Source organism: Juglans microcarpa x Juglans regia, chromosome 7D (assembly GCF_004785595.1).
Source record: "Juglans microcarpa x Juglans regia isolate MS1-56 chromosome 7D, Jm3101_v1.0, whole genome shotgun sequence".
Lineage (NCBI taxonomy): Eukaryota > Viridiplantae > Streptophyta > Magnoliopsida > Fagales > Juglandaceae > Juglans > Juglans microcarpa x Juglans regia.
The window spans coordinates 8546538-8564076 of NC_054606.1; the positions used below are offsets into that span (position 1 = coordinate 8546538).

Here is a 17539-nt window from a genome sequence, read left to right on the forward strand (position 1 = left end):
GCGCAAATCCCTACTCCTCCTCCTCCTCCTCCTCCTCCTCCTGTTCGTTCTCAATCATTGGGGTGTGATGTGAGCCCCCACGCCAGAATATTCCCTTCACATGAGAGTGTGTGAGAGATTCTATGGGACCATAACGGATATGAACTATAGATCTCAAAATAAATGGAAGTAAATGAAGGTTTATAACACTAAATGCTACGATGATATTTTACATATCTCCTGTGTTTGTCACATTATAATCACTCTCCATATCGGAGATAATATGATGATTCGTCCTAAAATCATTGGTTTGTTGGGTAAGTGGTGCGTGGTCTAGAAAAGCCCATAGAGCTGGCCCATAACTCGGGTCAAGAGCCCAGTATGTACAAAAAGGCAGGAGTTATGAACTATATGCTTAATGGAAACATCACACTCAAAATAAGTGTACAAAAGGCCCTGGAACGTCTAAACCATCCCTCACATGAGATAGTAAACTCGACTGAAAGTAGTTTCTGAGATCGAAGATAACGGATCTCACGATGCTTACACCTCTCCCGGCCTGCCTCATGCATTAGCAAGTGATTATGTAATTAGAAAGCGAGCGCATGTGTCCATATAACCTGTAACATTGCAATGCCTAGTCCAAACTAAAGAACATAAACATCTTCCATTGGTACTCCATCCAGTTTTGTCTTTTATCAAAATACAGGCACATCAAGCAAAAGAAAATTTCTGGAAGTTTCTTTATATGCAGGTATGCATGAGACGGACTACTAGCCAGCCAAATATAACTGAAACCGCTAGGAGCACCACATCCACTATGCTTCAGTAAAGGATGATCCGGCCCCAGATCCTGAAAATGTATATTTAGAATAGAAATAGCGTGAAATGTCGAAATTAATGACAACAATTGAATTATGTGCTGTATAAGTCAGATATGCCAAGTATAAAGTTGGACATTAGGTGTGATGAAGCTTCAATTAGAACATCAATCTGGATGACTTGATGCCAACCAGCATCTATGTACTGGCACGGATTACTTGCATAATGACGAATTAATACCAATTGTTGACATGAAAACTGGCTGTCATTGATCGAGGCAACTAAACAACCAAATGTTTCCTCCCTTAGTAGAACTGTAACCTGTATATGTCATGTTAAACACTCTCCATCGTAGCACTTACAATGCATACCTTCAGCGCGACCTCTGTTTAAGCAATCTCCACTTCTCCAGGATGTGGAGCACTCCTTCCTTTAATGTTGCTTTCCTTCCTTCTTTGAAATTCCACAGCTCCGGTACAATGTACCTACCACTTGGATTATATTCATTCACCTCCTTCAAGGCTGTGGTCACTGCCGCGTAAACTTCATCACCAAACTCATTCTTCAAATTCTTCAACTTTTCATCTTCTTCATTCATTACTTCCTGTACAGCAACATCCAACTCAAACCACCATATGAATTAAATGGAAAAATATTAGGATGATGTAGTTTTAGTCAAAATAGAAAGTGGTGAGGGTGAACTTGTGTGCATGAGCCCATGTCACAGGTTCGATTCTCCATGGGATCAAACTGTGATTTAAGTGGGAGGCCATGGTGGTGGGTTGCTGTGCTAGTCTCTCCAAGGGTTTAGGTTCCATGGGTGAGTCCTAAGGGCTCTGCCATGGGGTGGTTCCCTGTCATTAAAAAAAAAAAACACTAACAGAAACTATATCAAAAGAGGAAAATGGTAGAAAATTTACGAGCCAAGAGAGCCTAAGACAATCTTAATGAAGTTACGACAAGGAGAAAATCTTCTACCACCCACACCAAAAATATGGGCCTTCCTTTATATCAGCATAAGCAGAGATTGAGGTGGGCAGGTTGCATGCTTAAAAAAAATGTTCACATGAATTGTTCCATTATCACATATAGGCATACCTCACTAAACCCTCCTGCATCTATGATGATCTTAAAGGGATGCCAGCTAGGATCTCTAAGATAGTCCTCCCATTGTGAACAAAGCACCATAGCTTTCTCAGCTGCTTCTTCCTGGGGAAATTTCCTCTTGGTTGCAGTTCTGAATGGCTTGATGTCAAGCTCGCCCATTCTCTTGACACCAATATTAGCACGGGCTGTCACTTCTCTCAATCCCTGTGAAGCAAAGAAATCAGACTTTCCACCGAAGGACAAGCATTTCCATATTAGAAAATAAACAAATATGAACAATAAAAAAACTAAGCAAAAAACAAAAATTGTTGATAGTACAAAGTTCGAGAACAATATGATCAGCACATCACATTCTCTCCTTATGTACATAGAGCAAAACAAGAATCTATGAGATGTCGACTCATCTCCAATTAATGCCTAGCAAACCAGTACCCTTGAGTTCAAAACAAAACACAGATAATGGTCCACTGACACAGTTTAGATGTTTATCCATGCTGTCTCAAACGTCTCAGGGGACCAATTCTTCCATTTACAAAATATAGTTGTGAGCTAGCAGACATTGAAAGACATAGAAGTGGATTAATTCTTCCATTTACAGAATATTATAATGAAAGTAAACAAAAACGTGACTTTCAGGAAAACAAATAAAAGAACCTCAAGAACAAGTCTTAAATTCAACGATTGATGCATTTAATAAAACATGGAGATAACAAAATCATGTCTGGAAAAATCCAAATGCAGGTCCAAATTTATGTCCCATTGATAATTGACTTGTAAGGCAAGTAAGTGTTTATAATGTAAAAAATAAACAGAGCATGTAAAGGCGAAATTATTTTACTCGGTTGATTACTTGTTCATCATCTTTAGGGAAAAAATGAAGCTCATTGCCAGCCCTATTCTGCAAATTGAACTAAGGAGTAACTGCTTTGCAATGCAAGTGTCATGCAATTACTAAGAAGGTTATTTTCTGTTTTGTAGGTAAACAAAAATTTTATTGACAATACAAAATAGGCATAGTCCAAGTACACGGAGCGTATACAAGAGACAATAGCTAGTTAAGAAGTAGAAGTAGATACAAGGAAATCTTGAAAGTTTAGTCCATTGAAATCAATAGCTATACAAAGGAACAAAGTGTTGAAAAAGAGGCATTTACATTAATCCAATGTCCTTTCTTGATCTTCAAAAAGACCATTCCTTTTTCTGGTTTATTAGTTTTCTTAGTAATTGATACTAAGAAATCTAATAAACCAGAAAAAGAAAACCAAAATAATTGACAGACTCAAGGACCACATGCTGTCAATATTTTGACTGTGTAGTGAACAACTTGAACTTTCAGACAAAATTGTGAACAATTTATAGCTGGGGATTTCATATTGGCATCAAATGACGGAAGACGGCTGAGGAGGAACGTGTTTTGTGAACAATTTTTGCTAAGAATAGGACTGCACCAAAAAAATGAATCTGTTGGGGTTACTGCAATTCTCCAAAGACGTTTCGATTCTTGTTATCTTGTTCTGGGAATTTTTTTACAGCTGGAAAGCTTTTAACTGTACACAGTCTGAAACTAAAAATTGGACCCAAAGCTCAACAAAATTACACGGAATCGTGATCATGATTTAAAAAACATCTCCATCATGCTTTTACATGTGATGCCATGTCATTCAAAAATTTAAACTTTTTTCTACAATTTCAACTAAGTTTCTCATTCATTCTTTCTACATGTGATGCCATTTTTGTTGTACTATATCCACAGTTGTTGCCTCACATCTCAACTAAACATTACCTTAATCTATCTAAAATCAGTACTGCGTTTTTAATCCTCAAATTATTATTACTTTTGATACTAGGGAAGAGTACCTTGATTATTTCATTACTGCCTTTGCTACCAGCCTTTTACCCTTTAATTTGTCTTTAAGTTTGATACAAACACGAACTTTTGAAACTCCAAGTCCCATTTCTGTCTCTGTAATAAACCAGCTTTACCTCACATGCTCCTTGATTAAAACATTCTTTGATTATGAGATTCACTTGTGCTTTTTTTTATTTTATGTGAAAAAAAAGTACTTGGTGTTTTAGTTCTATTTTTCAACTTAATATAAGGTGATAACATGGTATAGAAGAAGTTTCAAGTTCTCCCGTGATACAAGGAATATCTTGTAAGGTAAAGTTTTCAAATTTTGATCTACTGTCTAACAAAAATCATAATTAGCTTGTATTTTTGTATACGTTCTGTACCATAAGAATCTTTGATCTGATGAACATCCAACTTATAATGCTGCACGCAGATAGTTATTTGGAACTTTAATTGAAAAGACTAACTCTGGCAAAAAAATTAGGTGAATTGGGATCAGTTAGGTAATATTTGACTAGTGACTCTTTTTACCTATCCAAGAAAAAAAAATTTTGACTTGTGATCCTTAAGTCATTGCAAACTGGGAACTGAGTTAAATCTAGGAAAAGAATATACCGGGTGGGCTAAAAACCAAAGACTATCATTTGAAACATAAGCCTTGGTAGCTGTGTCTTTATGACATTTCTTTTCCTACTCAGAACAGTTAGTTTGAGGGCCTGATAGCTTTCACCTCATTTGGCTAATGATGGGTTATTATATTAGGGACAATTCGAAGCTTTGTTCTTGTGGTGGTGACCGACAAATCTTTTATTGGGATGTATCAACAGGCCGTGTAATTCGAAAATTCCGTGGCCATGATGGAGAGGTATGGTTTCTTTACAGATGGAAATTTCATTTCTTATCATTGTCTGTTTATGAATTGAATTCTTAATTCTTAGGTGAGGTTATGGATCTTGTCAAACCAACATTGTTATCTAGACCTGGCAATGACATATACATTAACAATATCTCATGTGAAGATGCTGGAAGATGTTTTTTCTTTGTTCAAATGTCTTCCTTTGTTTCCTATTTTTGTTGTTCTTGCAAATCATATAATTTTTTGGAATTTATTTAACTATCTGTCCTTCCTTTTTCTTTTTTTCTTTTGTCAGGTCAATGCTGTAAAGTTCAATGAGTATTCTTCTGTCGTAGTCTCAGCAGGGTATGATCGATCATTGCGTGCTTGGGACTGTAGATCGCACAGCAACGAGCCAATTCAGGTTTACTCTATTTTTTGTTAATCAAGTACATCTCTGCGGGTACCCTTTTATCAGTTTATAATAGCTTATCTTTTCAAAAATGCTGTTTTGTTTGCAGATTATTGACACATTTTTAGACAGCGTAATGTCTGTTTGTTTAACAAAAACTGAAATTATTGGAGGAAGTGTTGATGGGACTGTTCGAACATTTGACATGCGCATTGGTAGGTATGTAGTACTCTAGTGGAAAGCTTGTAAAATCCACATGTCGATGTTATAGAAATATCTTAGACATTCAAGAGATTGTTCGTATTTCTTACCTTTTTTCTGTGAACAAATTGAGTTATACCTTTTGTTTTACCCTTTTGTGACCTTTTGTGCTACATTGAATTCTCTCTTTTTTTCTCTAACTTTCCTAAAGGTTGGTACGCATTACTTGCTGGAAAGTATCCCATTTTAGATCATCCACTTCTTCTAATGATGATGTTCTTTTTCTGCCTTATAATATAGAGAATTATCAGACAACTTGGGTCAACCAGTCAACTGTATTGCAATGTCAAATGATGGTAACTGCATATTAGCCAGTTGCTTAGATTCTACATTCCGTCTTCTGGACAGGTAAATTCTTCTACTTTTATTGATATTTACTATAGTTCTCTGCCCTTACTAGCTTTCTTATGGCAGATCTACTGGTGAACTCTTGCAAGAATATAAAGGCCATACTTGTAAGGTTAGCCTGTAGATTCTTTGTTCTTGTGTCTTCTACGTAGTGTCTCTCTGAAATTATATAATTCAGAAATGTAGTCATCTTTATAAGATTACTGCTATCAATGATGGTTACATACAAGTTATATATTATTTGCTTACTTTTATGTGCACCAACAAGAAACAAGTCTTTTTAATTCTCACACATGTTGAAGCATCTTCTACCTATGTTTGAAATCTGTAACAAGCTTTGCAAGTCTATATTTTTCATTCTCATATCAGTCCTACAAACTGGACTGCTGCCTCACCAACAATGATGCCCATATAACTGGTGGATCTGAGGATGGCTTCATTTATTTCTGGGATCTGGTGGATGCATCAGTGGTTTCAAGTTTCCAAGCGCATTCGTCAGTGGTAAACTCCTCCTGGATGTGTACTTGGGCTATGCCTTCTCTTCTTATGAATAAAACGTCTTGATTACCTATCAAAGAAAAAAGATCCTCCTAGATGTGCTTATAGTATATATTGTTATGTCTGTGATGTTTAATGTGTTGAAGTATTAGTCTAATGTTAAACATGATTCAAAAATTTAAATATTGTACGGTAGCATAAAAAACTCACAATAATGAGCGAATCTTTTGTAAATCAAGTCAGATAAGACACCAAAATGTGTCATAATCACTAGTTTCCACAATGTTGAATTTTTTGCTTTGAGTATTGTTGTCTTTAGTCATGTTTGCAGTTGGCTTAAATATCATTGAGACTTTTATCCATAGGCATTTTCCCAAAAGGAGTACCCAGCTCCCTGGATAGCTTGTCAATTCTTTGCTTATATCAAAATTGAGAAATCAGATGCAGTTTTTTGGAATACCAGGACCAAGTATAATCACTGGTGTATGCGAAAAACAAATGATGTGCTCATCTCTATTTCCCATTTGTTGTAGCAATTTTTTTTTTTCTGGAGTTCTTAGGTGCATCCTTTGACTGGAACTAAAAACACACTAATGTTGTCAAGGAAGACACTTTCACAAAAACAAAATGAATCTCATAAATATAGGGAGATTTGCTTCAAGTATCTCCTGTTTTGTAGTTCTCAATGGCTCATATCGTTTTTTCGCCTGAATTTGGTTGTGTTATTGTTGATAAACTAGATTTTAGTTTGACAACACCTTAGGAAAACCTCCTTCAAAACTGTTAGCTGTATTGTGCTTTATGATTGGTTCTATGTCAACCTCCATGGGAACAAAATGATGCAGGGTGCAATTATGTTTTATTAGCCAATAGTCATGCAGAAGGTCAACACTAGATTTGTTTGATTTGTGGGTCGAAAGCAGTTTGTCGTGTATGATATCTCCCTTGAATAATATACTTTTTGGGGATTATATTGGCAACTTAATGCATATGGATTTCACTATGCAGGTGACAAGTGTGAGTTACCATCCAAAGGACAACTGCATGATAACTGCCTCTGTTGACGGCACCATTCGTGTTTGGAAGACATGAGAACGAAAGCGATTAAACTCCCTCCGTCCTCAGTTTGCGCCAGCCATTTGAGTTTGACAACTTTCTCCTGCAAATTAGTTTTCCAGAAAAAAGTCTCCATAACAGAGTGATTTGTTGAAGTTCCATTACAGGCTCCCAACATTCCGAAATCCCCTGGCTACAAGTCATCAATTAATGATAAATTTTAATTCTTATGGCCGGAATGAATTCTCTGCTTTGCGTTTTATGTCGTGTGCTGTGTGAAATCTTAGTAAATCCATTGATGTAAGCAGAGATGGCAGGTTTTTTTTTTAGAGAATTTTTATTTATAAACGTTGTAATTTAATTAACACCTACAATTCTTATATATATTTATTTTATAACTCATTTTACATTCAACTAATATAATTGAGCTGCTTCATTAAAATTAATTTCAACAGGTATTAATTGAATTTGCCCGATCGATCTGCAAATAATAATAACTTAATAGACTGATTTTACATACAGTTCCGGGAGATATTTTGTTCTCCCCAATAAATGGGAAAGAGAACTGGCATTGGCTTGAACTTTGAGCTACAGTAATTTTATCTGATTTTTATATTTTGCAAATATATTTCATATATTTTAATAATATTTGATAAAAAGATATTAACACATCAACTTTACTCCGGCTGTTATGCTACATTGGCACAAATTAGACGTTTTTCCTTCTCTGATGCCAATAACTAGGGGTGAGCACCGATTGACCCGATTAGTGTTTAGGACTGACCCGACCTGTCACCAAGAATAAATAAGACAGCCTGACCCAATCCGACTCGAGTTTGATGAGTAATAACACATTTACTCTCAAGAGATCGAGATACAAACGAAATTGATGTGAGATCGAGTTTGAAAGAGGTACAAGGACACAAACGTAGAGAGAGCGAGTGTGAGAGGAACTAATAGAGGAAGTCGAAACGAAACAGTAACCTCAACTGTAACAGAGTGGGAGAGCTTGCCATAGTTGTAGTTGCATTCAACGACATCGCTGTGTGGATCCTGCTGCCTATAGTCGTAGCACTCGCGGGTGACGGTGATAGTGGTGGCCACAAGAGCCCCCTAATATCAATTTGGGTTCTCCTCTCATGTGCTGCGTTCGTTGCTTTCATGTTGGTTTTCATCAGACCTGCGATGAAATGGGCATTTTTTGCAGAGCATCCGATATGGGTTTTATGGAGATTCATAGATGGTGCTTGGACCGAGCTCCTCACGGTTGATGCAAGTAAGCTCTGCTTTTCTTCTTCAATTTAATCGTTGGTTTGTTCATGTAGTTTATAAGGTTTGGTTTCTTCTGTGATGAAATGCTCTGTTTTGTTCTTTTTGTGTTTTCAAATTGGCATAAAACTAAGGATTTTCCTTATGGTTGAACAATGGATCAAGTATAATATGCTCCAACTCGTGCTTTAAATCGACTGCAAGTGGTTATGACGACAAAGAGAAATGGAGAGGGATTGCAGCTAGGGTTTGAGATCAATTGTGAAAACGTGTAGTTAGTTTCAGCGGGTTTGACCCGCATGCTATTTCAAACCGCTATTTTGGGTCGGGTCGGGTCTTACGTGCGGGCGGACGGACGAACGAACAAACCGAGTTACGTACTTTTTTGCACAGCCCTACCAATAACCCTTCACTACATTGGCATAAAAATAATATATGTTGTTTACTCACATTTTTCACTACATCTCCTTCACTCCAAGTTTTTCATTAATGTTCAAGAACTTGTGCAAAAAGAGCACTTCATGTTTAATTTATTTTGAAAAAAAAAACCGCATCTCCTTCACTCCAAATTCACTTCATGTTTAATGCTCAAGAATTGAATTCATATAAAGGAATTCACAAGATTTCAGCACATTCAAGTCCAAATTCACAAGATTCCAAATTCAAGTCCAAATTCACAAGACATGGCAACAACAGTCCATATAAATACCTCTTTATATACCAAAAGAGTCAAAAAAGTTACTAAAATAGTCCACAAATTACCAACACAAATTACCAAAACAGTGCAAAATAGTCCATATAAATACCAAAAGAGAATTTACAACACAGTTTCTAGTACAAAAGATAATATCCAATTCACAAATTACTAAATAGTCAACAGTCCATACATTTAGTTGCTACCCAGCCACATATTTATCTAGCCCACTTATGGCTGAGCAGCCACTAAATTCTCAAAAAATTTAATACTACCAACATTAGAAGTTAGACACCTCCATAAGGTGTCAAAGAAGATGTAGATGTACCTCCGGAATGGGATTTCGATTCCTCAAAAATTGCTAGTTGAATATTACGGAAATATTCTTGTAGCATAACATTCATGCCATGTAGATCTAGCATCATCATCTTTGCCTCGAACTTCTTCTTTAGTTTAAATACTGCATTGCTTTTTTGGTCTACCTTCAATGCAGCATTTCTCCGTTCTCCCATGGTCGTCGCTCTATCCTCAATGATTTTAGCTAACGCAATCTTGATCTCTACCTCTTTGCCTTCCATCAACTTTCGCTTCCTCTCTCTTTCTTTCTCAGATTTTTTGTCTGGATGTCTCTCAGCAAGAACCTCTAGGTCCTCCTCGGCTATATCAACATCAACTTCACCGCACACATTTTCTTGTGGTATTCTCTTCATACCAAAAGTGGATATGTGTTGCTGCCATTTTGGTTGGAGTGCTCCATTGTGAAATTAGACCCTACCATCTCTTTGTACAACATATTTGTCTTCTCAATCTACAAAGGTGAATGAATATTTATTAATTCATAAATAAGTCCAACATAATTGCATAATTAAAGGAAAATGATACATACCTTGTCTTGCTCTGTTGCACCACTCGAGTGCAATGACTCTACCTATGCTATATATGCACAAAACTTATTTGTCCATTTTTTAATCGTAGACTACCGATTCATCAAAGAGTCATCAGAATAGTTGGCAATGTTCGATTTTTTATATTCATAATAAAATATGGTAATTCTTTCTCACATTTGAGTAGACTTTTTATCAGTACCCCTTATCGCGTCGATGCTAATGTTGAGTCAAACTGAGACGAGTAAGTTATCTTCCTCTACAGTAAAAGATGCACCTCTTTGAACTTTTTTTTTAATGATGTCTCTTTTCACTGTCATTTGGGGTTGCTTGGACCACAACATTAGAATATTGCATTGGAGTGCTATTACAACCTCCTCATCCGCTTTGTAAGAGAGTGGTGAAGAATGGGTCATCATCAAAATGTGTGTCCATCTTTGAAAAATGTTAAATTTTCAAGGAATCAAAAAAGTTATCCAATATTCAATTCCAAATTCACAAGATTCTAGCACATTCTGGAGATTTCAGCACATTCACAAGATTCCAGCTTCATTTGCCTTGATTTTTAAAAGTAATTTGTTTTTAAAAATAAAGTGAGAGGACAAATGCAAAGCAAATACAAGTGCATACAAATTGCCTAATTGCCTTACAAACCAAAACACTCTAGTATTATATTCAGACACTAACAAAATCATGATATTTGCATGTAATAATAATAAAAAAAAAATAATTACTGGTAAAAAAAAAAAAGAAAAAGGCAAGCAAGAAGCCAAAAATGTAGATATAAATGGTTTCTCTAATTATTTGCTTTGTATAGGGTCAAAAATCTGTGAATGCTAGTGACGTTTTGATGGTGTAAGAATGGTTATGTTGATCTTGCATTGAAATTAGATATTCCCAAGCACTTCACATGAGTTGAAAAAGGGAAACATACATCGATTAGCTCTTTACGAGCCTCCTGCAGTTCATCATTAGTTTTACGCTCCTTGATGATAAGAGCTAGGTTCAGTTGTTCCATGTGATCCAATGCTTTTTCCTTCTCATTCAAATCTTCTATAATCTTTTTCTTCATCTCAAAATACCCATCGTCACCCATGTGTTTCATGACCTGTAACGCTCCTCTCATGCGCTCAACCTCCAACTCTAATGCCTGCTTAGCAAGTTTCTTTTCCAGTCGAATTGTTTTTCTAAGAAGTTTCTCCTTTTCTTTCTGCCATCATCAATCAAACACAAAAAAAAAGGCATGAGAATTCTAGAAATTATAGTATTGTTATACAAAAATTATAATATTATTATATATATTTTTTCAAAGATCCATTTCAAGGCACAGAATGCAAAACACACCTTTTGTTCCTCTGTCAACTTCAAGAAATTCTCATCTGCCTTCTTTTGCTCTACAGCAGCCCTCTCATTCTGAAAAAAAAAAAAAGGCGATGTTACCCATTTAGTAAAAGTTTCTCATTTTTTTTATAAGTAAAAGTTTCTCAAATTCTCACAGTAGGAAGAAACTAGCCCAAAAAAAGAGCCAAGGACAATCGTTAAACCACTTCTATTAACTCAATTTAAGTATTATGCTGCATCAAAAATAAGTAATAACATAAAGTTTCAACATAACATTTTATATAATTCTTTTGTGCTCTACTTTATATACACCTTTGTGATATCTGATAGTACATGGTCGAATCAAAACTACTGAATGGGCCATGAATAAAAAAGCTAGAGAATTGTAGGTATTGATTGACTTCTATGCCAACATAAGCAAGAAAAATATCAATCCATTTAGAAAGCCATTTCGGACTATTATATCGAGTTCAAAGCATAACACATGAAAGCATGTGGCACCATACGACAAATGATTTTCAATATCAACACCCTAGAATATTTATGATCTGGGTCTTGAATAGATATTTTCTATTTTCTTCATTAAAATTTACAAAATTGTGCTTTTTTGCACTTTAAGATCACTCAAAAGTGCACTTTAAGCAAATATTTGTAAATTCGCTTACCATTTTGTTCTTGGGGTTTTGTGCTTTTACAAACACTGGATCAACCCACACCATCGAGGCAAACAATCTTTGATACAAGTGTAATTAAAAATTACACAAATAAAAGGAAAGAAGGAAACATAATAGTTAATTTCTACTTCAAAAATTCTAATATCTGCTTTTCACTGCAAGAAATGCACAAAACTATCTGGATGAATTTTAATAGATGAGAAATAGCCTGGTTAAGGATGCCAATGACACGTTTCAAAAACACCAAAACAGGGCTGATCTATTTCAACTTGCTTTTTTATATCAATGCAAATCCTCATGAAAAAAAAAAATCACCAATCTACAATATAATGTCGATCTTAATCTGGATAAAACTAAATTACCATTTTTTTCTCATCATGAAGTTTTCTCCTATCAGTTTCATTCTGAGCCTCCCGCTGCTGCAATTGCTTCTCATGCTGCTCAAGCCGTTTTTTCTGAGCCTCCAAATGCAGTGTAACCTTCTCATGCTCTATGAAAATCTTATCAAGATGATCGCGCGTATTCTGTTGCATCTTTTTCATTTCTGACAACATTTATCAAAACATAAGATAAACTATTGTAAAGCATGGTAGTGAAAAAAGATATAAATCAAAGTGAATTCACTAAAGTAGAAGTCACAAAGTTTTAAGCATACCTTCATTGTAAGCCTTGAGCTTGTCCTCCTTTTGCCCTATCAACTTGTTTGGAGATGCACTGATTTCCTGATATTCGTTCTCAATCTGTTTAAGGTGCAAACTCTGGACCTCCAGGGTATTTGTCAAGTTCGAGACAAGCGTTGAAGCCTGTCTTTGTTCTTCTGCTTCTTTTCCAGAAATGGTTTTCACACCTGCACTCTTTCTAAGAAACACACCAATAGGGACGTTCGAGTCATAGTCATCCTTGTGGGCCATCCATCCAAACAACTTATCTCCTAGATTTGTGGCTGCGTAGTAGTCCCTCTTCCCGCAATGATCGAGTTCAAAACTCTTCTCCATGGACATGGCATTGTTGAAACCAGCCCAATCACTTTTAAACTCTGCAATCACAAAACCTGAATGTCCCCAACGATTCCATATGGGATGGACCCTCACAGGATTAAACCCCTTCCTTGACAACACCTCCCTGAGTCTTGTTCCACTTTCACCAACATCTTTCCCATCTATCCATTCAGTTTTAATATTTGCGATGATGCCCTTCCAAGGATACACAAACCCCTGATCACCATGAGGCTTGGAACATTCAGTTTTAGTGGCAAGTTCTGAATGAACCCTCACATCAAGATACTTTCTCATGTACCTCTCCAAAGCCAAGTGCCTCGCTTTCTCTTTGATGCTCCTACTCCGTGAGGTAATAACAGCAGAAGCATGTTGGAGAAGCTCCTTAAAGAGGTAATCTTGCTTACACTTCCCTGGGCAGTATGGGCATCTATATACTAAATCAGAAAACTTAACCTTAGGCCTCCCTTTTTTCAACTCATTATAATATTTATACTCGTAGTACTCTAACTCAGTCTCAATAATATCTTTTTCTGACCTGTAGGTCATCTCCAAACTGAAACACCACAAAAATCAAAGATTAAAGTTCTGCTTTCATTTATTTTGAGAGTAACATGAAAAAAGACCAGTTTTCCAATTAAGTTCTCTGTTTCTGTAAGCGATGATTCTCCAAATTTTTCCCTAGGAGAATCATCACTTACAGAAACAGAGAACTTAACTGGAAAACTGGAGAATCATCACTTGCAGGAGTTGATATTATGACGTTTCACACTGTTTTCCTTTAAGACAATAATAAATCATAAACAAAAATTACACAAAGAGGTGTACCTTCTCCAGAGTTATATGTTTCCACAAGTCAACAGATGGAATATATAAAATACTCAGTATTATATCTCTTTCTTTCCAGATACCTTTTCAGAGACTAGAGTATTTATTTTTCCATTCGAATGTGAAATTGTGGAAGTCCATTCGAATGGGTTGGGGGGAGTTTGTTAATCATGTGAATTTTAAGGTGGGGGATGGATCAAGGATACATTTTTGGCATGCCATTTGGTGTGGCGATTCAGCACTCAAAAATGTCTTCCCTTCACTTTTCAGGATCGCAAGGCACCAAGATGCAGCAATGGCTGATTGCTTTTCTTTTTTGAATAATAGTCCTCAATGGAATGTTGATTTTGTGAGAAATGTGCATCACTGGGAAGTGAATGTAATCTCTGATTTTTTTTATAGATTATATGAGTGGAAGATTGTTCAAGGAAGGGAGGATAGCTTGCTGTGGATTCATGAAGGAAATTTCAGATTTTCGGTTCGTTCCTATTACAAGGCGTTAACCTGCCGAGGTGTTTGTGACTACCCTTGGAAAAGCATTTGGAAAGTTAAGGTGCCTAGTAAGGTGGCTTTCTTCTGTTGGCTGGTGTCTCTAGATAAAATTCTGACCAAGGAAAATTTAAGTAAGCGTGGACTTAACGTTGTAGATTGGTGTTCCACGTGCAACAAAGATGGTGAATCAGTAAACCACCTGTTTCTTCATTGCGAGGTGGCTAAGAGTTTGAGGAATGAGATTTTTGGTAGAATAGGTATAGCTTCGGTGATTCCTAAGCAGGTGGTGGATCTACTTGTTTGTTGCAGAGGTGTAGAGCGGATACAATGTATTTTTGCCATTTAGAAAATGCTTCTTTTGTGTTTGATGCGGTGTTTATGGCTGGAGAGAAATGGGAGGAGTTTTGAAGATAGAGAACAGTCGATTGGAGAAGTTAGGAATTTTTCTTTAAACTTTATGTTTGTGGGGTAAGGCTATTGTAATGAACGGGGAAGAATTTCTAGATTTACTTTAGTTTTTCGGTCATTTTTAGTTAGTGTATGTAGGTATTTTCTCTTGTATACCTCCTGTATACTTGGCTATCTCTATTCTTGATAATAAATCTCTTATTAATTATAAAAAAAAAAAAAAAAAAGTATTTCTTTTTCCATCAGGAAAGAGCATATACTCATTTATCAGGAAAATCAGATTCACAAGATGAATGTTCTAAGCAACGATTCCATTGTTCCATTCCAAATACAGAGAAATATAAAGGTCTAATGCTTTATCTTCTTTGGTTTCAAAGTGTAGAGAAAACCATCAAACCATGCTAAATAGCTGCATCAGGTTCAATTTAGTGGAATTCAATGTCTTTGCCAGCCACATTCAGTATCAGTACCACGCTAGAGGGTGAGGTTTAAGAATTTCCTACAGCCTGTATGCTAGTGAAATTGACCCTCCAAAGAGTTCAAAGGAATTTCAAATGATTACCAACTTCCTACATTTTCTTGTTCGCAAGGGCTTACACTTCCTCTGCTTTTGCTTGCAAATATAGACTGAATGAATTTTCATTCGCAAGTGATATGTGTTGACCCTTCCACTTTGTAAGGCAAGTAAAGAAGATGCTTTTAGACGATGAAACTTGTGAAAAAAAGGGTATAATAGAATTATTCTGGTTGAGAATTTGCAGCTTATAATAATGTATATAGAAAGTTATGACCAACTTTTGGATTAAATGATTAAGGCGATGTTGAGTTAGTCTCATCTCATCTCACTTTTATTTATTCTTTATTTATAAGTAATAAGAGATTTTATTCTCAAGAATAAGAATAACAGTATAAATCTAAGTACACAGGACCTATACAAAAGAAATACCTAGTTCTTTCTAATACTAAAAGGAGATCTAAAACAAATTCTGAAAATTATCAACAAGTACAAAAGTTTTAGCCCATAAACTCAAAGTACTAAAGAAAAAGCCTCATCTCGTCTATCTCATCTAATATCAACATCCAAACACTACTTAAATATAAATATTTTTCAATTTTAAATCTTAACTTTTTCATCTAAGTATCATCTAATTATTACAATTTTTCCAAACTTTTAAACAAAACACAAAAAATAATTCAACTTTTTTAAATTCTAAAACAAAAATTACATTAAAAACTTATATTCTAACAATATTTTAATTCTATTATATTTTTATTTAATTTTTTCTCTCTTCTTTCTTAAAGATCCATAAAACCTCTTAATTCAAATCATTTCAATACAAATCACAAATCATTTTATTATTATTTAAAAATTCTCATATAATCTCAACATCCAAATAAAGCTAAGAATTGTCCTTTCTTATTTTATAAAGGTGCATGCTCGCACACATGTATGCACACTGAGTTTTTTATATTGAATATTATGGATACCATTCCCAACTCATATTATTTTATTTCATTTCCAAATATCACTCAAATATAAATATTTTTTACTTTTTTCATCTAATCATTACAATTTTCATAAATTTCTAAACAAGACAAAAAATAATTAATTTTTTTAAATATCAAAATAAAAATTATATTAAAGATTACATTTTAATTTTATAATATTTTTATTCAACTTTTCTTTTTCATTTTTCAAAAATTCAAAAAAATATATTAATTCAAACTATTTTATTACTATTCACAAATAATTTTACTATTATTTAAAAATTTTTCATCCCATTACAACCTCCAAACGACACTTATAAGCACCAGTCAATTCCCGGCACGGCCTCATCCATATGCAACAAAATTCGTAACGTTCAAAATTTATGTTTTGTTTCTTTTTACTCTCATACTTTTTCTCAGCAACCAAACGACCAAAAAACTATAACCAACCAAGCCATTGTACGGTTGTCGCATCCAACTCACTTCAGCAATTCTCCACCAAAAAGAATCCAATCAGTTACGATTCAGAACGTAAAGGAAAAAAGTAAGAACCCTCACGGCTACAGAACCACGCTTCATTTTTCGACACGGTGTTAAAACCAAAAACACTTGCCCATTCATTTCCTTTTATCATTTCCTACATTTTCTCTCAACCCAAACAAAGCACGAATATACAGGTACCAGTTTGCATGTAAAACAGGATGGACGGTTCATCGATCATACCTTATATTGTTCGTTCGAGAACAGATTGCGGATCCCTGACCGCTTTCCTGAATGATTTCCGAAGCAAAACTCCGATATATCGACTAAATGAAGGCAAACCAGCTGATAAGATGAAACGACGCATAGGAAACAGAATCGCTCGTCAGCGAACAGCAAAGGAGTCCTTAGCTAGAGAGGTATAGCAAACGAGAGTGACAGAGGTAGGTTCTATGGTAGTACGATGGCCGAGAACGGAATAGAAATCGTCGAGCACGCAACCAATCACGCTCCCACTGTTCCATAACGAGCCCGTCCATTCGGCCAGTAAGCTGTCGTGTAGACGTTTGTTAGGTTGATTCTTTTCAACTCATAATTATAATTTTTTTAAATCTCAATACAACATATAATAAATAATTTAATTTTTTTAAATTTTAAAATAATAATAATATTAAAAAATAATATTCTAACAATATCTTATCACGTCAATTCAATTCAATTTAACATCCAAACTCAACCTTAATTTCGATTAATAACAGGTTTTATGAAAAAAAGTTAGCTGCTTATAAATTTTAAATTGATAAATTTTTTATAAAA

At 35.2% G+C, this 17539-nt stretch overlaps 2 protein-coding genes across 2 annotated transcripts; one reads left to right on the forward strand and one right to left on the reverse strand.

Moving 5' to 3' along the window:
* Positions 1 to 630: 630 nt before the first annotated feature.
* On the reverse strand, positions 631 to 13576 carry LOC121239193 (factor of DNA methylation 4-like). The gene is made up of 7 exons (XM_041136354.1): positions 12688 to 13576; positions 12395 to 12576; positions 11362 to 11430; positions 10952 to 11227; positions 1900 to 2112; positions 1164 to 1405; positions 631 to 832 (listed from the first exon to the last, which is right to left on the reverse strand). The coding sequence occupies exons 1-6, from the start codon at positions 13574 to 13576 to the stop codon at positions 1175 to 1177; spliced, it is 1860 nt and encodes a 619-aa protein (XP_040992288.1). The 3' UTR covers positions 631 to 832; positions 1164 to 1174.
* On the forward strand, positions 2783 to 7565 carry LOC121239382 (WD repeat domain-containing protein 83-like). The gene is made up of 9 exons (XM_041136635.1): positions 2783 to 2841; positions 4222 to 4263; positions 4523 to 4625; positions 4912 to 5019; positions 5117 to 5226; positions 5509 to 5616; positions 5683 to 5728; positions 5986 to 6117; positions 7123 to 7565. The coding sequence occupies exons 1-9, from the start codon at positions 2783 to 2785 to the stop codon at positions 7204 to 7206; spliced, it is 792 nt and encodes a 263-aa protein (XP_040992569.1). The 3' UTR covers positions 7207 to 7565.
* Positions 13577 to 17539: the final 3963 nt, after the last annotated feature.

Bases quoted from the DNA above. Each gene is read 5' to 3' on its own strand.
- LOC121239382 (XM_041136635.1), top strand. From the start codon at position 2,783: ATGAAGCTCATTGCCAGCCCTATTCTGCAAATTGAACTAAGGAGTAAC. The intron at 5,617-5,682 runs GTAAATTCTTCT...TTCTTATGGCAG, and splicing joins ACATTCCGTCTTCTGGACAG to ATCTACTGGTGAACTCTTGC. The intron at 6,118-7,122 runs GTAAACTCCTCC...TTCACTATGCAG, and splicing joins TCCAAGCGCATTCGTCAGTG to GTGACAAGTGTGAGTTACCA.
- LOC121239193 (XM_041136354.1), bottom strand. From the start codon at position 13,576: ATGACCTACAGGTCAGAAAAAGATATTATTGAGACTGAGTTAGAGTAC. The intron at 11,431-12,394 runs GTAATTTAGTTT...TTTTTTTTTCAG, and splicing joins TTCATGATGAGAAAAAAATG to AATGAGAGGGCTGCTGTAGA. The intron at 2,113-10,951 runs GTATGTTTCCCT...TTTGCTTCACAG, and splicing joins CTCGTAAAGAGCTAATCGAT to GGATTGAGAGAAGTGACAGC.